The 18,098-nt window shown below is 40.5% G+C and overlaps 1 protein-coding gene across 1 annotated transcript in view; it reads left to right on the top strand.

Annotated features, from left to right (window-relative positions):
* The first annotated feature begins 990 nt into the window (after positions 1–990).
* Positions 991–18,098, top strand: part of nbeab (neurobeachin b) — a 793,085-nt gene continuing 775,977 nt past the window's right edge. The window contains exons 1-4 of the mRNA XM_060943557.1: positions 991–1,041; positions 1,426–1,657; positions 11,535–11,635; positions 14,729–14,824. Of these exons, the coding sequence (XP_060799540.1) occupies positions 991–1,041; positions 1,426–1,657; positions 11,535–11,635; positions 14,729–14,824 (480 nt within the window). The remainder of the gene's footprint in view (positions 1,042–1,425; positions 1,658–11,534; positions 11,636–14,728; positions 14,825–18,098) is intronic.

The raw sequence follows: 18,098 nt of genomic DNA, 5'->3' as shown, positions 1-18,098 counted from the left end.
CTTGTGAAATTCCACTCTGCATTTAACCCATCTGAAGCAATGAACACACACGTGAGCAGTGAGCGCACACACACATACCCAGAGCAGTGGGCAGCTACGCTACAGTGCCCGGGGAGCAGTTGGGGGTTAGGTGCCTCGCTCAAGAGCACCTCAGCCTAAGACCACCCCATGTTAACCTAGCCTGCATGTCTTTGGACTGTAGGGGAAACCGGAGCACCCGGAAGAAACCCACGCAGACACGAGGAGAACACGCAAACTCCACACAGAACGATCGTCGTCAGCTGCTGGGCTCGAACCCCGGACCTTCTTGCTGTGAGGTGACAGTGCTAACCACTACACCACCGTGCTGAAGAAAAACAAAAAACAAATAGTACTTAGAAAAATGATGTGCTACTGTAGGTTGCTATTCATTCAAGGTGTGTATGAATGGTTGGAGAAAGTCCATGCATTCAAGGGTTAATCCACATGTTGTCTGAGCAGTTGGGTCTTGTGCCTATATTGCAGTTTCGCTTTTAAATATCTGTCACAATGATAAATCAGTATGGACTTCTTTTGGAAGAAAGAGTGTCTATATAATTACTTTACGTGGTTTCTATGACATATCAGCTGAGTAACTACGAGGCGCTTATAAGCTTTAATAACTGTATGTATTCGGAGATGTTTCAGTGGCTGAACAAGCTGATCAAATTGCCGTTTTGCCTTTTTATCAGGAAATCTCTCAGCCTCCTGTTTTTCAGACGTACTTGTGTAAATTTCACCCACAAATCAAGACTGAAATGACAGCTTGTTTGTCATTATGCTCCTCAGCTGTTCTGTAGCTTGACATGAATACGGTGAAAAGGCAACTGTCAGTCAAATCATATAGATGAACTGCTGATGTACAGTAGCAAAGAATCAGCCTCGTCTTCGGCAGCTGAATGGTGTGGTGGTGAGACGAGATGATGCTTCCTTGCAGTCTCTTGCTGGAATAATAACGCGAGCGATTCAGCGATGTCGCCGTCCTCCGAGCTCAACAGAGCTGCCAATTCTGGCAAGACTACTGTCTGTTTATCATGCTAATGCTACTGCAAGCTTTCACAGCCTATTTTCCACTTGCCTGCCTTGCTGCTCATGGGCGAAGAAATCTCAAGGCTATTTTGTGTCTTAGGCAAGGACTAAGGTGGTCAATTTCATGCTTGATGAACAATGAGAATAAAACTGTGCTTTATTATTTACAAGCATTGCTAATCATCATTGTTCGGGTTGACCGGAAAGGGCAGTTGAATATTTTTATCCAGACATGATATGACATGATCAGATATAATATATGATGTATGATATGAGCCATTTTTCTCACTCAGAGAGACCCATCAGAGCACTAATAAACACCTAACTGCTCCCATTCTTCTTTTGATTTGATTCTAGTCCTTCTCTTTTGTTCTGCAGTTGGTCGGGGGTGAGTTCGACCTGGAGATGAACTTCATCATCCAGGATGCAGAAAGCATCGTGTGTATGGTGGAGCTTCTCGAGCATTGCCAAGTGACGTGCCAAGCCGAGATCTGGAGCATGTTCACGGCCATCCTGCGCAAGAGCATGCGCAACCTACAAACCTGCACTGAGATGGGCCTGATCCAGCTCGTGCTGCTCAAAATGAGCTCTGTCGATGACATGATCGCAGGTACGACTCGCAGCTCTTACACTTTTCTATCATATTATTACTACAGGATATGCATGTTTGACAAGAAGTCATTATCACAAAATTAACAACGATTATTATCAGGCTGCGCAATCTCTTAGTTTTTTTTTTCCTAACTATAATTGCATTGTTTAGACTACAGGGAATACACGTGACATCACCGGAGGCAGAAGTAACAGAGCTCTAATGCTGTGGAAAACACAAAAAGCAAATCTAAAATGGGAAAGAGCTGTTTTGCGATTGACTGTGCAAATATATTTCACAAGAAATCAGCGCTCTCATTTTACACACTGCAAACAGACAGCAAAAGGAGGGAGTTGTTTTCTGTTTAAGCCTGACTGCAGAGAGCCTTCACAAGTGTTAATAAATGTTAAGAAAAACGCCTATTTGTTATTACCTTTTTCACTTTTAATAAAAGGAATATTTTAGTTTTCAGGCGGTTATATTTTACTCCAGCCTTTAAAAAATGTTTGTAAATAATCATTGTTGAGCAAAAGTATTTTTTATTTAACAAAATTAATTTTTAAGTTGATAAGGGATAGGAAAATAAATGTTATTTATTTATTTATTTATTTATTTTTGATAATTTTCTTTCTTTTTTTTTCCAAAAATATTTGTGGGAAAATTGAATTGTGAACCCAATATTGCAAACTGAAGCAAACCCATCACAAATTGGGTGAATCGTTACATGCCTAGATTCAAGATTTTCAAGATTTATTTGTCATATACACAATAACAGACACAGTGGTTTATTATTGAGTAATGAAATTCTTATTTTGCAGCTGCCCGACCAAACTATGCTTACCAATATAAAAAGAAATAAATAAAATATGAAATATAAAGTGCATATGGAATGCAAAATATAAAGGTAGAGTGAAAAATGAAGATGGCATTTAAAAAAAAAGGCAAACAAAACAGTGTGCAAATATAGAGGTAGATATACTGTGCAATGTCTTTAAAAAAAAAAGGAGAGGCAAACAAACAATGTGCAAACATAGAGGTAGATGTACTGTGCAATGTCTTGTGCAAAATTGCTAATATAATCCGTGGTTCAAAGCCTGATGGAAATATAGAGGTAGATGGTGATTATAATCCGTGGTTCAAAGCCTGATGGAAATATAGAGGTAGATGGTGATTATAATCCGTGGTTCAAAGCCTGATGGAAATATAGAGGTAGATGGTGATTATAATCCGTGGTTCAAAAGCCTGATGGCCTGAGGGTAAAAACTGTTTGTCAGTCTAGTAGTCCTTGTTTTCACACTCCTGTAGCGTCTGCCAGATGGTAGGAGCGTGAATAGTCTGTGTTGTGGGTGTGTTTGGTCCATGATGATGCTCTGTGCCCTTTTTGTGACCCGGGTGTTGTAAATGTCCTGTAGTGGGGGGAGGACAGCTCCACAGATGAACTGTGCCATTTTAATGACACGCTGGAGAGCCTTTCTGTCCTGAGTCGTGCAGTTCCCGTACCACACAGTGATGGAATTTGTCAGGACGCTCTCCACTGTGCACCTGTAGAAGTTGCTGAGGAGTTTGATGGACAGTCCAAATTTCCTCAGCTTCCTCAGGAAGAAGAGTCTCTGTTGAGCCTTCTTGATGGTCTGCTGTGTGTTGTGTGTCCAGGTGAGATCCTCACTGATGTGAGTTCCGAGGAATTTAAATGTTTCCACCCTCTCCACCTGTGTCCCGTTGATGTGCAGCGAGGCGTGCTGGTCTGTCCTCCTCTTCCTCGGGTCAATAATCATCTCCTTGGTCTTCTCAGCATTCAAGGAGAGGTTATTTTCCTGGCACCAAGAGACCAGCTGAGCCACCTCCTCCCTGTAGGCGCTCTCATCTCCGCCGGTGATCAGCCCAATGACAGTGGTGTCATCAGCAAACTTGATGATGGAAGTGTTGCTCTGGGTGGGGGTGCAGTCGTAGGTGAAGAGGGTGTACAGGAGTGGACTGAGCACACAGCCTTGGGGGGTCCCTGTGCTCACTGTCTTGGTGCTGGATATTCTGGTACCGACTCTGACAGTCTGGGGTCTGTTTGTGAGAAAGTCCAGGACCCAGCAGCAGAGGGAGGATGTCAGTCCAAGGGTGGAAAGCTTCTCTGTCAGTCTGCTGGGGATGACAGTGTTGAAGGCTGAACTGTAGTCCACAAACAGCATTCGAACATAGGTGTCCCTTTGTTCCAGGTGTGACAGGGCTGTGTGGATGGCTGCATTGACGGCATCATCAGTTGAACGGTTCTGACGATATGCAAATTGAAGGGGGTCTATTGTGTCTGGGATGCCCTTTTTGATGTATGACATGACTATCCTCTCAAAACACTTCATTACAACTGAAGTGAGTGCAATTGGGCGATAGTCATTCAGGCATGTTATATTGTTTTTCTTTGGGAGGGGCACTATGGTGGTGGTCTTGAAGCATGTGGGCACAGAAGACATGGAGAGGGACAGGTTGAAAATGTCTGTGAAGACCTCTGCTAACTGTGTGGAGTAGGCCCTCAAAGCACGACCGGGGATGTTGTCAGGGCCGGCTGCCTTTCGGGGGTTAGTCCTCCTGAAGACCTTGCTCACCTCGGTTATGGTCACAATAGGTGAAGAGCTCTGTGCTGCCTCTGTTGGTAGAATCCCTCTGTGTTGGTTGGTGTTGAGGGTGTCGAAGCGAGCATAGAACTCGCTCAGCTCATCTGGTGATGTGTTGTGGTTGGCTGTGACCCTGCTGTTGTTCTGCTGGAAATTGGTGATGTGTTGTAGGCCCTGCCACATGCATCTGGAGTCTGAGGTGTTGTAGTAACCTTCCAGCTTCAGTCTGTACTGCATCTTGGCTTCCCTAATGGATCACTGTTACTATAAAGGGCTGAACACAGTCAGCAACAGTACTCAGATAGGCTGTGGCATTCAAATGATGCTTGATTTGTATTTAGGCCCGGTCCCACAATACCTATAACTACAACTACAACTATAACGATAACTATAAATAAATCATTCCCCTGTAGTTTATGTGGTTGGTGCTCACACCATACCGATAACGATACCTATAGCCCAGGCCTGAGTTTATCCGTATCGCTGAGTTTGCTTCTGGAGCCATTTTTTTTTTCCAGGCCTGGACCTGATCCGATAAAACGTCTGACCGATCAGGTAATTGTTTACATGTGACGTTGTCTGAGCACGTGCTGTTTTCCCCGGGCATCTTTGTACATCCTTGTTGCATCATGAAGTCACTGAATACGGATTCACAGAAAATAAAAATCATATAATACAAAGGGCGGCACGGTGGTGTAGTGGTTAGCGCTGTCGTCTCACAGCAAGAAGGTCCTGGGTTCGAGCCCCGGGGCCGGCGAGGGCCTTTCTGTGTGGAGTTTGCATGTTCTCCCCGTGTCCGCGTGGGTTTCCTCCGGGTGCTCCGGTTTCCCCCACAGTCCAAAGACATGCAGGTTAGGTTAACTGGTGACTCTAAATTGACCGTAGGTGTGAATGTGAATGGTTGTCTGTGTCTATGTGTCAGCCCTGTGATGACCTGGCGACTTGTCCAGGGTGTACCCCGCCTTTCGCCCGTAGTCAGCTGGGATAGGCTCCAGCTTGCCTGCGACCCTGTAGAAGGATAAAGTGGCTAGAGATAATGAGATGAGATATAATACAAAGCACGGATCTTTTATTCATGGATATGTGATTTTCTGTGAAATATCAAGAGTAAATTAATAAAGTAAACATATTTTTTTTTTATCTGTGATGCATCATCCTTATGAAATCAGTAACCAATGTGTAATATACTGAAACGTCTGTGACCAATCCATAAATTATTAGCATCCGTGATGCATCCGTATTAAAATCCCTAACCACTCTGTATTTTGTATCCTTTTTAATTCTATTTCTGTAGTCTGTGGCCTATCCATATTATATCAACCACTGGAGTGTGTGCATGGGTTGTTTTGAAGTCCAAGCTGTACAGTATGACCCAGAATAATGTGCTACTACTTGGAAAAAAAATTCCATGACGATTCCGAAGTTGCATGCATTTATTTCCCTGAGTGTCAGCACCAAGCAATAGTATAGTGGGGATTATAGTTGCGGTGTGACTGCTCCAGACTGGAACTAAATTCAGGCAGAGGGATAGTCAGAGTTGTAGTTATAGGTATAGTTATAGTTATCAGTGTTGTGTGACTGGGCCCTTAAGGGGCCCAGAATGTACCAAGAAAACATTCTTCACACTATTACACTACCTCCACCTCCACCAGCAGCAGCAGCCTGAATTGTTGGGTCCATGGATTCATGATTTTGACACCAAATTCTGACCTTATTATTTGCATCGATTCATCAGACCAGCCAACATTTTTCCAATCAACTATCCAATTTTGGGGCGGCACGGTGGTGTAGTGGTTAGCACTGTCGCCTCACAACAAGAAGGTCCGGGTTCGAGCCCCGTGGCCGACGAGGGCCTTTCTGTGCGGAGTTTGCATGTTGTCCGCGTGGGTTTCCTCTGGGACTCAATTAAATCATTCAAGAGAGCTCTAAATCAGTGTTTCTCAACCACTGGGCCATGCCATCTAGTGGGCCATGAATTTTTTTTTTTTCAAGTTTGATGCCAAATCCTAAATAGTTGAGGATGTTGTTGTGTCCTAAATCCGGGAGCTGGTTTGCTGTACACTTTTCAAGTGGAATAAATAGATTTTTGGGTAAATTAAGAAGAACAAGCCTTTATTTTTGCTACATTCCTCCTCTGCATTTAACCCGTGCATGCGCGCACACACACACATGCACAGAGAGAGAGAGAAAGAGAAAGACAGAGAACGCACACACACACACACACACACACACACACACACACACACACACACACAGAGAGAGAGAGAGAGAGACAGACAGACAGAGAGCGCACATGTGCAGAATAAATAAATACGTTTGTGGTAAATTATACAGATCTGTGATGCCTGCTGGAAGAGAAGAGCAGGGAGGATTGAGACTCGAGTGACAGTGGTTTGTTTACACCCGATACTAAAACTTGTAGCATCCTAGTAAACATATCAAAGACATGGACAAAAAGCCCAGAAATTCCTCCTTACCCGGGCAAAAATGATACAGGATTTATCTTGTAGTGTCCTGATCCCCAGATCTCTAACCCAGCCACGTACAGTATAAAAAGTTGCACTCCTCCATGCTCTTCCAGGTTTTCATCTGTTTGTCTGTGTAGAATGATGTCTGCAGCACCAAGTAATTTGAGATGTCCGGGAACTCAACGGATGGATAGTTTTCCAACTCATAATGAATGAATGAATGAATGAATGAATGAATGAATGAATGAATGACTTTATTTAAACATGATAAATTGATCAGCAGAGCTGGTGGGGTCGTGCATGTACAGATACAAATAATTACAAATACAAAAGAATAAAAATGTACACAAGCTTAAAAAAAAAAAAGTTTAATCCCTTTTGACTGAGAATGCCCCTGCATGCAAGGTTTGGCTTCTGGCACATCTGTGCAGTTTTAAATACAATACCTACATAAAAAAAAAAAAAAAAAAAAAAAAAATATATATATATATATATATATATATATATATATATATATATATATATATAATACACACTTCCGTTCAAAAGTTTGGGGTCACTTTGAAATGTCCTTATTTTTGAAAGAAAAGCACTGTTCTTTTCAATGAAGCTCACTTTAAACTAATCAGAAATCCACTCTATACATTGCTAATGTGGTAAATGACTATTCTAGCTGCAAATGTCTGGTTTTTGGTGCAATATCTCCATAGGTGTATAGAGGCCCATTTCCAGCAACTCTCACTCCAGTGTTCTAATGGTACAATGTGTTTGCTCATTGCCTCAGAAGGCTAATGGATGATTAGAAAACCCTTGTACAATCATGTTAGCACAGCTGAAAACAGTTGAGCTCTTTAGAGAAGCTATAAAACTGACCTTCCTTTGAGCAGATTGAGTTTCTGGAGCATCACATTTGTGGGGTCGATTAAATGCTCAAAATGGCAGAAAAATGTCTTGACTATATTTTCTATTCATTTTACAATTTATGGTGGTAAATAAAAGTGTGACTTTTCATGGAAAACACACAACTGCCTGGGTGACCCCAAACTTTTGAACGGTAGTGTATATATATATATACTGTATATTGCATTTATTTAGTTCCTGGGCTCCCATCTATAACAGGGAGTGATGTTGCATCCCATTAATACATTTTACAATAGATTATTAGATTCTAAGAGAATAGATGAGCCAAAATAATTGGGAATCTTTTTTAACGGGCCTCGACTCGTTACAAGTATGAATAGGTGGGTCTTAAAGTAGAAAAAGGTTGAGAACCCCAGGTCTAAATGATATAAATGTTTAAATTAAAAAATTAATTAGTTCCTTATACCTACTAGTGCATATATTTTAATAGAGTGACCTGTACGTATACCTACGAGTGCATATATTTTAATCTAGTCATTACTGTATGTTATAATCATTTGATATTGTATTTCATATTGTAAATAATTGTAATCCTATTCATTATAATTTTGCATTTTATTTTGTATCACGGATGCCTGGAAGAACAGCTAAGCTCAAGTGTGTCGCCTGTATAAACAAAGATTATTATTATTATTATTATTATTATTATTATTATTATTATTACTCAATCCAACACATCTGGAACCAACATCCCTGCCACTGAGATCACTTTTTTTTTCTTTTTCCACATTCAGATATTTGATGTGAACATCAAGTGTAGCTCTTGCCCTTTATCAGCATGTCACATGATTGGCTGATTGGCTAATTGCATGAATGAGCAGGTGTACAGGTTTTCCTATAAAGTGCTGTATATTACACACACACACACGCACACGTCACTACTGTGTGGACAACTGTCCTCGAATTCACGACCTCTGCAATCGTGAATTCATCTGTGATTTCTTATTCATTTTTAATAAGAGTGATGGATGAAAGCGAACTACTTTTTACTAACTGTACTAATAAGCTGTGTTGTGGCAGACGCTGATTTCCCCACAGTGCCTTCTCTAATCCTCGCTTCCGGCCCATGTGGCGCAATAAACCAAATACGTTGTTTTGAACTTGACCGAATATGAGGTCAGAGATAATGAAAGAAAAGCTTCTCTGAGCAGCAGGCAGGAGATATAAGCAAAGCTACTGAGATGTGTTTGTTTTTGAAAGCCTGTGTTAGCATGGACGAGAGAGAGAGAGAGAGATGTGGATTAAGGTGATATCTCTTTCTCACTGAAATTCAGTAGGGATGTAGACTTAGAAATGGAAAGAGAGAGAGAGAGAGAGATGAGGCGAGAGGTCTCATTATTCACAGACTGTTTCATAATGAGATTGAATGGCAGTTTAGAGGAATATTACATTTACTCTGCTGTTTATGAATGACAAATAAAATATTGATGGCCTCTTTTTTTCCATCTTCTTCCTCTGAAATTAATGGGCAGATTTTCATGTCATGGCATTCCCCCCATCATTTTTTCAGCACTGCGATTTTCTGATGCAGCACTTCTGTGTACTTTGACATGCCACTCACTAATCAATATTTAACAGTTATTCCATGAAATCGAGTCGTCCATTAGCTGATAGCTAACAAGGCGCGTAGTACAGAGTTAGTTATAAGCCGTGTATGCTGAGATTGAGTCGACATACACGGCAATAAATGTGGATTTATTCTATCCACATTCACTGGATTTTGAGAAACAGAGCATTTTTATTTTTATTTTTTGCAAATTCGATAAATAAAAACTTTATACAAACTGTCCGACTAAATCATTTCCACTTAGAATGTAAACAAACCGGCGAAATGACAGGAGCAATTTGGGAAAAATGCGATGATAATAATAATTCTTGAAAAATAAAAAAAAAAGATACATTCTTACCATCAAATACTCATCTCATTATCTGTAGCCGCTTTATCCTGTTCTACAGGGTCGCAGGCGAGCTGGAGCCTATCCCAGCTGACTACGGGCGAAAGGCGGGGTACACCCTGGACAAGTCGCCAGGTCATCACAGGGCTGACACATAGACACAGACAACCATTCACACTCACATTCACACCTACGCTCAATTTAGAGTCACCAGTTAACCTAACCTGCATGTCTTTGGACTGTGGGGGAAACCGGAGCACCCGGAGGAAACCCACGCGGACACGGGGAGAACATGCAAACTCCACACAGAAAGGCCCTCGCCGGCCACGGGGCTCGAACCCGGACCTTCTTGCTGTGAGGCGACAGCGCTAACCACTACACCACCGTGCCGCCCCATCAGATACTTTCATTCCATATTTTGTTGCTTTTTTTGTGTATTTTTTGGGGTTTTGTTTTCGAGTAGAGTTTTTATTTTGTCCTCTGTTGGTTCAGTAACATGCTCCGCCATTTTGTTCTTCTTCTTCTTCTTCTTTCATTTTTTTTTGGTGGTTGGCAAGCCAACTTAAAGGTGCATTACTGCCACGGTCTGGGCTGGAGTGTGGAACAGGAGATATTGGAGGCGGGGGGGGGCAAACAAACAAAAAATACCCAATATTCTTTTTGCTATTTCTGTTTCTTTTCAATATTTGATAACAAAGCCACCATTTTGTTTTTCTCCACTCACGGTATGTGAGCTGATATCCTAGTAGTAGAGTAGCCAATCAGAGTACACGATTGCTCATATCCAGTGAATGTGGATAGAATAAAAATTTAATATACACTCTGTTCACTGCTAATATATTTGTTGGGTATGCATTTACTAGCCACTTTAATAGGAATACTTTAATTTGGTTATTCAGTCAGCCAATCACGTGGTCGCAGTTCTGTGCAGAAAATCATGCAGATACAGGTCAAGAGCTTCAGGTAATACTCGCATCAGACGTCAGAAAGGGGAAAAGTTTGAATACAAACTTTGTTATAGATTTCTATTTGATGACTTCTACATTACCGAGTCAGTACAAAACCATTTTAGAGTCCAAACGTTCGTTTTCCAGCACAAAATTAAACGTTACAGGGAAAAAAAAGTTTGTATCTGAGCAGCGTATTACATAAGAGAGCACTTTTCAGATGAAAAAAGAAAACATAATGAAGGCTGCTGGGTTTTGGTGCAAAATGAAGACGCGAGTGTGACAGTCAAAGTGTTCAGAAGAACTGTGGCTGGTTCTGGAAGATGCTCAGTAAAACCTACAGCTCATTTCCGCATAAAACTGCGCTCACTGGACCTCAGACTACAATTTTTTTTTTTTTTAAGCAAAGGATCGTCTCACACCAAATGTTGACTTTGGCCAAATTACTTATGGCTTACTGTTTACTGTTTATAGTATTTTTTTTTAATGTTGAAACATTTCATTTCATTATTTTTTCGGCCATTTTTGGTCTCCAACATCTCTTTACATGTGCCTGAGACTTTTGCATACTACTGTATTATTTTGAACAAAAATACTGTTTGAACAGAATTAATTCATTAAAAAGAATTAAATTTGAATTTTTTTTAGCTGATGAAAAGTCTTATCTTGGATGAAAATGCAGTTCGCATATTATATTTAAACTCTGAGCTGTTACTTTAATTACTAGGAATATTTCCATCTCAAAGATACCAGGAGTGTCTAAAATGCTGTAACCGTCACGCTATGCATTTAATGAGCCTCTAATCTATATAGATTATGTTCTCCTTTGCTTCTTTTTAGCTTTTTCTTCTACCATTTTGTGAAATTAGATCAGTTTGCAAGTCGTTGTGTCCTTGCTTCCTTTCCTGGCACCCTTTCCTCACTTCCTCAGAAGGAAGAAGAGATGCAAGGAATGCAGTTGTAGAAATGAGAAGCATCATCATCAACATCATTGTCATTATCATGTCTCTTCTCTCTCTCTCTCTCTCTCTCTCTCTCTCTCTCTCTCTCTCGTCTGTTCTCAGATCTGTTGGTGGACATGTTGGGAGTTCTGGCAAGCTACAGTATCACTGTGAAGGAGCTGAAGCTGCTCTTCAGTATGCTCAGAGGAGAGGGAGGATTGTGGGTAAGATCTGATTCTCCTCAGTCACTTCGTGACAATCTTGCAGCTCAGAAGACCAATCAGCGAAAGAACGAGTGCGACTCACACTGATATCGACTTTCTCTAGGTGTCAGAGTGAGAGCTATTGACATACTATTGATGCCGGCACTCAATATACCGTAGTGAAGACGTCAACAGCACAGCTATCACTTTCTAAACAGACTGGAGTGCTTCATTAGTTAGTGCTTCATCAGTAAGACCACAGTGGTTATTGGTGGATGGTGTCAAAAGAGAGTTTCCAGAAAGTGTAAATGATATCTAGTGCAGATTTAAACTCTCAGAAATAAAGGTACCAAAAGGTCCTTAAATTATCAACATTAAATTATTAAGATTTCCAACAAAATATATCATAAAGGTACAAAACAGGCTTTTAGTACTCAAGTCTGACTTGTGCCCTAATTTTAAGGACTTGTGACTTGACTTGGCCTTGAGCACTGATGACTTGGACTCGGACTCGTGCATGAACTGCATTCGGACTCGTAAATTGGAGACAAGGACTCGGATTTTTTTCTTTATTTTTGTAACATACCATAATAATTTGGCATAAGATATTCATATCTACAGTTAGGTCCATATATATTTGGACACTGACACAAATTTAGTTTTTTTTTTTACCTGTTTACTGAAGCAAATTAAAGTTATAGTTATATAATGAACATGGACATAAAGTCCAGACTTTCAGCTTTCATTTGAGGGTATCCACATTAAAATTGGATGAAGGGTTTAGGAGTTTCAGCTCCTTAACATGTGCCACCCTGTTTCTAAAGGGACCAAAAGTAATTGGACAGTTGACTCAAAGGCTATTTCATGGGCAGGTGTGGGCAATTCCTTCGTTATGTCATTCTCAATTAAGCAGATAAAAGGCCTGGAGTTGATTTGAGGTGTGGTGCTTGCATTTGGAAGATTTTGCTGTGAAGAAAACATGCAGTCAAAGGAGCTCTCCATGCAGGTGAAACAAGCCATCCTTAAGCTGCGAAAACAGAAAAAAACCATCCGAGAAATTGCTACAATATTAAGAGTGGCAAAATCTACAGTTTGGTACATCTTGAGAAAGAAAGAAAGCACTGGTGAACTCATCAATGCAAAAAGACCTGGACACCCACAGAAGTCAGTAGTGGTGGATGATCGCAGAATAATTTCCATGGTGAAGAGAAACCCGTTCACAACAGCCAACCAAGTGAACAACACTCTCCAGGAGGTAGGCGTATCAATATCCAAATCTACCATAAAGAGAAGACTGTATGAAAGTAAATACAGAGGGTTCACTGCACGGTGCAAGCCACTCATAAGCCTCAAGAATAAAAAGGCTAGATTGGACTTTGCTAAAAAAACATCTAAAAAAGCCAGCACAGTTCTGGAAGAACATTCTTTGGACAGATGAAACCAAGATCAACCTCTACCAGAATGATGGAAAGAAAAAAGTATGGTGAAGGCATGGTACAGCTCATGATCCAAAGCATACCACATCATCTGTAAAACACGGCGGAGGCAGTGTGATGGCTTGGGCATGCATGGCTGCCAGTGGCACTGGGTCACTAGTGTTTATTGATGATGTGACACAGGACAGAAGCAGCCGGATGAATTCTGAGGTATTCAGAGACAAACTGTGTGCTCAAATCCAGCCAAACTGATTGGTCGGCGTTTCATAATACAGATGGACAATGACCCAAAACATAAAGCCAAAGCAACCCAGGAGTTTATTAAAGCAAAGAAGTGGAATATTCTTGAATGGCCAAGTCAGTCACCTGATCTCAACCCAATTGAGCATGCATTTCACTTGTTAAAGACTAAACTTCAGACAGAAAGGCCCACAAACAAACAGCAACTGAAAACCGCTGCAGTAAAGGCCTGGCAGAGCATTAAAAAGGAGGAAACACAGCGTCTGGTGATGTCCATGAATTCAAGACTTCAGGCAGTCATTGCCAACAAAGGGTTTTCAACCAAGTATTAGAAATGAACATTTTATTTACAATTATTTAATTTGTCCAATTACTTTTGAGCCCCTGAAATGATGGGATTGTGTTTAAAAAAATGCTTTAGTTCCTCACATTTTTATGCAATCATTTTGTTCAACCCACTGAATTAAAGCTGAAAGTCTGAACTTCAACTGCATCTGAATTGTTTTGTTCACAATTCATTGTGGTAATGTACAGAAGCAAAATTAGAAAAATGTTGTCTCTGTCCAAATATTTATGGACCTTACTGTACATTAATTTTTATACGAATTTCGTGTCAGAGTGTCACACCTGCGCACCTTGGTGCGTGCATCAGATAGACTCTCGGGCATGCTCCGGACAGCGCACGCGCCAAGCGGACTCTCGCGTGTGCACCGTAAACAACTCGCACCTGCACAGGATTAAGGCACAATCAGTGCGCCAATATAAAAACTGTGAAAACACACTTACTTTGCGAAGTATTGCGTTGCCTTGCTGACACATTACCGAGCCTTATTTCCTTGTTTGGGTTCCTGATCCCTGATTTCCTGTTTCTCGTCTTTGATTCTGCCGAGTCTACGATAGTCTGTTTGTGCCTCGCTCGACCTATTGCCTGTTTCACTGTTTTATGATTTTGCCTGCCGTTCTGTATTGTTTACCATCTTCACTTGTATTAATAAACACACCTTCTGCACTTACATCCGTCTCCCAACCATCTCTGACAGAATACTTCACACTCCCTGATAAAGAGAAGCACATTCACCTGTTCATACGTCATGTTCAGGAACAAACTAATGGCGCTGAAACAGCCACCGTCAAATGGTGTGTTGGAGTCTTGTTCTCGGACTCGACTCGAATCAATAGTGGACTTGACTTGGACTTGAATACTCGGGACTCAAGTCTGGACTCGGACTCGAGGTTTAGTGACTCGACTACAACACTGGTACAAAATACGGCCCTTTCATGGTACAAGAAAAAAGTACACGTCAGCACCACCTTTATTTCTGGAAGTGAAAAATGCTAGCCTTTTTTTCTGCCCGGTTCGTAATGTATATATTTATAGTAATATGTATATAAATCATAGTCACACACTTGTCAAACTTTCTCTGTGTACTGTGTACAGCCGAGACATGCGGTGAAGCTGCTTACTGTCCTCAATCAGATGCCACAGAGACACGGACCGGATGCTTTCTTCAACTTCCCGGGTCGTAGTGCTGCTGTGAGTTGAACATAAGCATCAGTGACCTTCTGCAGTTCAACACAAAAATGCCTGATGTACTTGTTTGCACAAATTCTTGACTTTCTGTGCAAGTGTAGAGCTACGCACGTCTAAAAGATTTCACGATGTACCTCACAGGTCCTACTGTAACCTGTATATGGGCAATTCTTCATCAGAGAGGCCAAAATTATGAAATTATTAAGATTGCCTTAACTTGTCAGCTCAGTGATATTGCTAAAAGTGTGGAATCCAAGGCAAAATGTACTGAAAACCAGATTTAAAACTCATCACCCCAATTATAGCAATGTCACTTCAGAGAAATCTTGGCTTGAATTTTAAGAAATGAACGTTCAGGGTTTTTTTTTCTGACATAATTCTGTTACTGACTTTTCTTTCCTCATAAAAATCTTTTGCGTTCAGATTTAAACATGGCCAAATTTTCTATGGACACAACTAGATGACCTTGATTTTGCAGACGACCTGGCACAACTATCTCACAGTTACTTTCAGATTCAAGATAAAACAATAACATTGGTAACCACCTGTTCACGAGTAGGACTTAACAACATAAGGGAAAGACAAAGATCATGAGGATAAATACAATTGACGAAGAACCAGACAAACTAGATGGGAATAGACTCAAGGAAGTGGAATCCTTTACTTATTTGGGGAGTAACATCGATAAACAGGGTGGTACAGATGCAGATGTCAAAGCAAGAATAAGGAAGGCAAAGATTACTTTTTTAAAGCTCAAAAACATCTGGAGCTCTAGTGTATTATGACGACAAACAAAAATAAGGATATTTAATTAAAATGTAACATCAGTATTGCTTTATGGTTCCGAGACTTGGAGAATGACAGAACATAATCAGTAAAGTTCAGGCCTTCATCAACAACTGCCTAAGAAAGATCCTGAAGATACATTGGCCAGAAAGGATCAGTAACAACAATCTTTGGTTGAAAACACAGCAAATACCAGTGGAAGAAGAAATTGGAAGAAGAAGATGGAGATGGATTGGGCACACGTTACGAAAACCAGCAACAAACATCACCAGACAAGCCTTGACTTGGAACCATCAAGGGAAGAGGAGAAGAGGTCGGCCAAAGAACACCTGGCGAAAAGATCTCCAGACAGATATCAGGAGGCTGGGGTACACCTGGACTCAGATAGAAGGAAAAGCACAGGACCGGGTCCTTTGGAGATCCCTTGTCAACGGCCGATACCTCAGGAGGGGTGTCAGGGCAGAGAAGATTACATTTTCTTTGCTTTTTCAGGATCAAAATATACCCCATACAGTGTGAAATGTTTATTTAATACCATTATCTTGAGTCCTGCAACTAAAAAAAAGTTACCACGTTTTGCTGTGAATGTAATTCCGTTACGGAAGAACAACCCATGTTTAGTTTTATTAATATATCATGGTTTTTTTTTCTTTCTCATAATTCTTAGAACTTTGATGAGTCAAAGTTCAGGTTGAGAAAGAATGAAGAAACAATGAGCCATGAAGAAACTCTCGAGAGCTAGCAGATGGTCTGCTAGACACAATGGTTTTGCTTTTCAGTATGTAATGTTTTCTGCAAGTTATTCATGATACCAATAATACCATTTCTACTGTAAGGAGGTTGTGTTTTCGCCTCTGTTTCTTTTTTTTTTTTTCACAACATAACTCAAAAAGTAGCGAACGGATTTGGATGAAATTTGGAGGAAAGGTGGGCCATGGGCCAATGAATAATTGATTAGATTTTGATGCAAATCCAGGTATGTATGTGGATCCAGGATTCTTTTATCTGTTCCCAACGTAACTCAAAAACTAGTGAATGGATTTTCATCAAATTTCATGTCCAGCTTGAGTATTATCCTATGTTCAAGTGATTTGATTTTGATGTTAATCATATGTGGCTTGGTGGAGGTGTGCACTCTATCAAACGCCCTTCTAGTTAGCTCACCAGCCATAGGCCGATGAACTTCTGCCATCACATTTCGTCCGTCTGTCCATCCATCCATGATTCACAAAATTTGCTCCTCCTCCCCGAGTTTTCAATAGGTTTTGATTCTGATTGTTTTGTTTGGAAGATCTAATCAGTCTGCACAAAAGTTACTCCCTGGTTTTGTGATTTCTCATTAACGAGTTGCTAATTAGGCCGGTTAACGAACTTTGAGGAAAATTGCTGCTACTCCTCCCTCAGTTTTTAATGGATTTTGATTCTGATTGTTTTGTTTGGAAGATCTAATTGTTCTCATGAAGAGCAACTTAGCTAATTATAAACAAGGCTCGTTTCTCATGGTACAGCCATGTGAGCTACTGCGTCGCTGGTGCTCTGGTTGTTCTTGCTTTGGTTTTTATATATGGTCTCAATTTATAATGTTAGTTTTATGTAAGGATTAAAACACATGTCGTGTGCTGTCGTCTAAAAATAATCAATGGCAGGGTGATACACAGTGGAGCTACACTGTAAAAAAAAAAAAAAAAATTAGTCAAGCCAACTTAAAAATGTAATGCAACCTGCTGCCAAAGGATTTTGAGTAAACTCAACTCCGGGCCAAATAGTTGTGCTGACTTGCTCTTTTAAGTCGACACAGATGAGTGTTTTATGTTGACCTTACTTTATTTAGCAAGTTCAGTGCATTCAAATTGTGATGTTGAAATAAATTGAAATAATCATTCCAATTAACTTGGAAAAGCAAGTTGGCACAAAAAACATGAAGTTATCCTAAATTATTCTTTTAAGTTCACATAGAAGAGTATTTTATGTTGACCTTGACTTGACTTTAGAAGTTCAGTCCAACAAATTGTTTAGTTGAAATAAATTGAAATAATAATGCCAATTAACTTAGAAGAGCAATTTGGCATATCATGGTTCTAAGTTGAGTTTACTCAAAATCCTTTGGCAGCAGGTTGCGTTACATTTTTAAGTTGGCTTGACTATTTATTTATTTATTTATTTTTTACAATGATTTAGTGTGCATTACATTTTTTAGTTAACACAAACCTCTCAACACTTAAGTTCTTAAGGGCACGGACAGAGTCACGCTTATGTTAATTTTGCTTTGGGAGTCAGTTTAAACAGAAGTGCGAGGGAAATTTCCGACATGAAATAATTTGTTCGCCAAAGCTTAGGTCAAACTGCACCCGACCGTTGAAACTTTCGAACTTGTGAAGTGCACATGCACAGTGGCATCGGTTAAGGGGCATCAGTCAGCACTTGAATATAAGTTCACTTAACTTAATTTTCCAATTCCTATGAACTTGTGGTGAAGGAAAGGCGTCTCAAC

This window comes from Neoarius graeffei, chromosome 17, assembly GCF_027579695.1.
Source record: "Neoarius graeffei isolate fNeoGra1 chromosome 17, fNeoGra1.pri, whole genome shotgun sequence".
NCBI classification, from domain to species: Eukaryota; Metazoa; Chordata; class Actinopteri; order Siluriformes; family Ariidae; genus Neoarius; species Neoarius graeffei.
This window is presented reverse-complemented; position numbering and strand designations above follow the sequence as displayed.